General features: G+C 37.0%; 1 protein-coding gene across 1 annotated transcript; it reads right to left on the bottom strand.

The window, feature by feature from the left end:
- Positions 1–4,190, bottom strand: LOC103401724 (replication factor C subunit 2). The gene is made up of 12 exons (XM_008340447.4): positions 4,049–4,190; positions 3,854–3,932; positions 3,671–3,750; positions 3,063–3,185; positions 2,894–2,963; positions 2,749–2,822; positions 2,196–2,316; positions 2,017–2,079; positions 1,373–1,432; positions 831–956; positions 649–732; positions 1–499 (listed from the first exon to the last, which is right to left on the bottom strand). The coding sequence occupies exons 1-12, from the start codon at positions 4,090–4,092 to the stop codon at positions 404–406; spliced, it is 1,020 nt and encodes a 339-aa protein (XP_008338669.1). The 5' UTR covers positions 4,093–4,190; the 3' UTR covers positions 1–403.
- Between the last annotated feature and the right edge of the window lie 643 nt (positions 4,191–4,833).

The following is a 4,833-nucleotide window of genomic DNA, read 5'->3' as shown; positions in this document are numbered from 1 at the left end:
TGCTCGAAACACTATGGAATTATTATTCCACTCAAACTATAACATTACACGAATGTGTTCTATTACATGAACTCGGTCTTATTTCCCGGACAAAAGATGGTGTACATTTCCAATAAGGGTGACCGGCAGTTTCATTGTGCAAACGTGACGGGTCTCAAATCATGTTTCTTCTAGAAACCATAATCATTACCCCTTAATCATGTTTTCCACCTAATGTTCTGCTAATTCCAATTAATTAGCTATGGCGTGTTAAACAGAAAATAACCATCAGCAAGTGGTTGGTCTATTTCACAACATAACGATTTTTTCGGAATTTAAACATCTTGGTTCTACAAGATCTAGCGGCATACGGATCAATCTGCATTTGGGTTCTGAAACTAACCCGAAAACTAGCTCAGCATTCCTAAGAGAAATCTTCCTGCATGTTACAAACAGCTCGCATCATACTGCTGGCCACGTCAAGCAGCTGCAAGTACTCGTCAGCACCATCCACAAGACACTGCATCATAAATAGGAGCTAAATTAAAATTCTGCACAAGATAGGCCTGCCTTAATTTATTAAGATATTGATTAATCGAACTTAATAAGCTAAATTAAAACTTGGCACAACATATGACATGCCTATGAAAGGTAGTTAACCTCTCTTACCTTATCTGCTTCGCCCAATTTCTTGCATATTCTAGCCTTCTGTTCATCTAATATGTCATCTGCCTGAACCACCACCTCAAATAACTAGAAGCAATCTTGTATTACTTTTGCTGTATTTCATATGGATGACGACAATCATAATGAACTAATAGGTGATTCGATTAAAAGGGTGAAACTAAAACCTGTGAAAGCATTTGAGAGACCGGATATCCCTCTGCAATTACATTGTTGACTTCCTTGTTTGCCAAGTCAAAGTTATCACCCCTGCACGCAGAGAAAAATGCCTCAACAACCTCCTCTGGGACTACCTGAAGAACGCAAATATTGGATATCAGGATGGAGCAGGGAGTTGATGTAAACAAAAACCCCTTGGAATGCCAAACACATTCAACCTTAAGAGGGGCAATTTCATTTTAATGCTCAATGCTAGAATCAAACACAAATTTCCCGACATAGGATTCCACTGTACCTAAGTCCCCAATTTCGTGAGACTAACAGTGGGAAATGACAGAAGTCAGAAGAACATAAACGACCCGCTACAATATAGTTCTTCTTCAGTTGCTCAAGTTATAAGTTATAATAAATAACTTCAAGCATCTTGTTGTTGCAACTACATATAGTTGTATGCTATAACTGTGTAACATTAACGTTACTGCCCAACATGCATAAAAATAAAGAAACAAGTTTCTATATCATCATCAAATTTAACTGTCTTGCTACTTACCCCAGACACACTAATCAGCTCCTTTGAAGAAATAGAAGATCCAAATAAGCGAGCAGCTGACTGCAATATTTAAAAAGTACAACTTAAAATTCAACAATGAGACTTAGCAGGATCTAATGTTAATGCCTTACAAATGTGGAAAAGTCCGTTAGTAACAAGGATAAAAAACGAAAAAAAAATTGAAGCAGGAAACTTCTGTAAAGGTCTAATTTAGATGAACGCAGAAATGGGAGAAAAAATCTCAAAGTAGTTGGATATATTAAGTTTAACTAACACTGGGCTAACCAAGACCATTTCATATAACTACAAGATTTTAACAAACAACAAAAATACCAAAGCATTTTACTTACACTAGGGATACTGTGATCACTGATCAGTTCAACAATATTCCTCAATATCATCATTCCCAAACACCCAAAAGTTCAGTGCTAAACTTTCAAGATGCTTAAAGCCAAAGAATTTCCAACACAATTTCAATTAACATCATGCTTCACGAAAACACATCATCAATTAAGCAGCCAAAAATGCATAAATTACTGAAGTACAGCCTTAACAGATACTGATGGTGGTTATCTAACAAGTCTTTCGGGAGAAAATAGATAAACGAGAAAAGAGGCAATTTTTCTTGACTAACCCCCAATTACCTGCAAGTATGTAATAGCCCGACGAAGATCACCTTGTGAGATAGAGCTTAGTGTTGACAGGGCCTACAATGTAGATCAACACTTTGTATGAGGATGTCAAAACCCCAAAACTGATTCAAAGATTCCATTTTCGACAAACCACAATATGCAGTACAATACTTCAGCTATGATGTACACACCTCTGGATCCAGGTTAAGGCCTTCTTCTTGGCAAATATGCAATACGCGGGTGATCATGATATCTTCTGAAAGTGGCTTAAACCTGAACTTTGCACATCTCGAAGCAAGTGGCTCTATGATCCTACAAAAACAACAAACTCATTGATCATCAAGTGCAAAGCCTGCCCCTGATTCATGTATATTACAATTTAAAGACAGAACCTAAAGACATTTTAAATTAGCTGTTATTATTTGAAACCTTCCTTTCACTGCATTTCAGTGACATTTCCTACATAGACATTATTATACACGAACAGTTCCTAAAGAAGGTATTTTAAAATAAACAATTGTGTTCCCTCAGACATCTCAGGATACTCTTACAATGCAAGAGTGAAAATGATCAAGGTTTCTAAACCCCTCCAAACAAAACCAAGTTTCAACTGTATTTTATCAAACCCGCCCCAAAATAAAATAAAGGAAGAAACTGGGTTACCAAAAGTTTAAGTGAACCAAACATATAAAAGGGAATTGCATATTGGCTAATTAAACAAATAAAAAAGTAGGGAAGGTGCACCTGCTGATATAATTGCATATAAAAAAGAATCGGGTGACTTTGGAGTGAGTTTCCATTGTACGTCTTAGGGCATTCTGCATAGCAGAGAGTAAGTGAGAAGGGCATTCATAGTACTTTTTAGGAAATGAAGAGATAACAAACGTGCCTGAGCATCTTCTGTCATTGAATCTGCCTCGTCAAGGATTATGATCTTAAATGGTGGACACGGGTAACCCCTGCAGCATTGAGGAAAGGGAATACATATCCATAAAAAATGGAAACGGAGAATATATCAGTAAAATTGAAAATAAGAGTTCTCAGATATGAGAATATACCCTGGACGTTGATTAGTACCCACAGCAACAGCAGCAAAATCTTTGATCTTTGTCCGAACAACATTGATCCCACGATCATCACTAGCATTGAGCTCCAGCACTCTAGACTTGTAGAGTTCAGGTCTGCAAAAAGATTGTGGTTAAAACAGTGAAAATTTTATAGCAATGCGTATAATGAATAAAACCCAATGCAAAGAATTTGAATTCAGAGTAAATTGTGATAGATAGTGCTTTAGTCGTATGCTGAAACACCCCAAATAACATCATTCAATTTAACTACCCGAAAATAATAAGAAACCATAAAGCCATGTCTAGAGTCATCATAGTCCCTCCTAGTACCAACTAAATCTAGTCAGCCCGAAAGAATTTCGGAATCCCTCAACCCATTTGAACACTTTCGATCTAGAGTGATTATAGTTCATCCTAGTGTCAACAAATCTGGTAAGCCCGAAAGAATATCGCAATCACTCAACCCATTTGAAGACTTTCGAGAATCATGGCATCAAAATACAATGCAATTTGGGAAAACAAGTTTTAAAGAGCTGAAAGCACATAAATACACAATCTTTGGAATTTCAGATAAATAATAAAATGGGCAGGAGGCAAACCCGTAAAGCTGGTGAGCGATGGCGAGAGCGGTGGTGGTTTTTCCAGTACCCGGCGGACCATAGAAGAGCATGTGAGGACACTGCAAACAAAACAAAAAAAACCCCAAGTCACAGAACTAAACAGATGAAGAAATAGGAGTAAGTGCATTAGGGTTTTGAAAATTGAAGCTTCACGGATGTTACATTTGATGTCTCGAGGGTGTTGGTGAGGACTCGGACCACCTCGTCCTGCTGCGCCACATCTTTCACTTGCCTCGGCCGACTGACAAATTACATAACGTTCAAAATTGAAATCAACAAAATTAAGCCCTAAATTGGAATGTAATTGTAGAGAGAGAGAGAGAGAGAGAGAGAGAGAGAGAGAGAGAGGAATGGTACTATTTTTCGACCCATGGCTGAGAGCTCTGAACCAGTGGCGCCATGGATGTCTTTTTTCTCAGAAAGGCAGTCCCGCCTCAGTAGGGCTTTTGCTTTTCCCGCTTTGCGGACGGAAGAGGAACAACAAACGATACTGTTTTAAGGTCCAATTAAACCAATTTAATTAGGTCCAGATCCTCTCCGGATCTTTCTATGGGGAGCCTGCTGACCACATCATCGTGGCCGTTAATTCAAAGTGGACGCAAATCGTGCGGCTATTGAGTTTTTTAATTTTAATGTGGGTTCCTTATTCCGCTAATAATTCAACCACTAAAAATTAAAATTGCTTTAAAACTTTACATTTTAACCAAAAATCATCTAATAACTTTATTTAATTATAAAGACAAGAAAAAAAAATAAAAATAAAAAAACTTACCATACGCACTTGAGGGGACTGGCTAGTGGTCTGAGCCCAATGTTTTCTTTGGTGGAAACAAACAACCATTGCAACTTCTTGCTTTTTTTAATGGAAGATGATCATCTCCGGATTCATTTTGTCTCATAATCATTCATCGTATATCGTATAGTCAGTTTTTAACAAGTACTATTTATGTTTAATTTAAAATAAAAAAAAAGTTAAATAATTTATAACCGCACGATACACGATGGTTGATTAAGATATGAAGATCCCTAGGATTCCCACAATTTGAATCTGGATGGGATCCAAATTCTTTTTTAATTATCACTTGTATTTTTCATGAATTATCAACTATTATTAAGAGTTTTTTTTTTCTTTTTTGCTTAGA

Source organism: Malus domestica, chromosome 15, assembly GCF_042453785.1.
Source record: "Malus domestica chromosome 15, GDT2T_hap1".
In the NCBI taxonomy this organism is placed as follows: domain Eukaryota; kingdom Viridiplantae; phylum Streptophyta; class Magnoliopsida; order Rosales; family Rosaceae; genus Malus; species Malus domestica.
Note: the sequence above shows the minus strand (reverse complement) of the source record. Positions and strands in the feature narration are given on the sequence as shown.

Coding starts and splice junctions, on each gene's coding strand:
- LOC103401724 (XM_008340447.4), bottom strand. CDS start 4,092: ATGGCGCCACTGGTTCAGAGCTCTCAGCCATGGGTCGAAAAATA. Junction 3,751..3,853: donor ACACCCTCGAGACATCAAAT/GTAACATCCGTG, acceptor TTTTGTTTGCAG/TGTCCTCACATGCTCTTCTA. Junction 500..648: donor AATTGGGCGAAGCAGATAAG/GTAAGAGAGGTT, acceptor TTTATGATGCAG/TGTCTTGTGGATGGTGCTGA.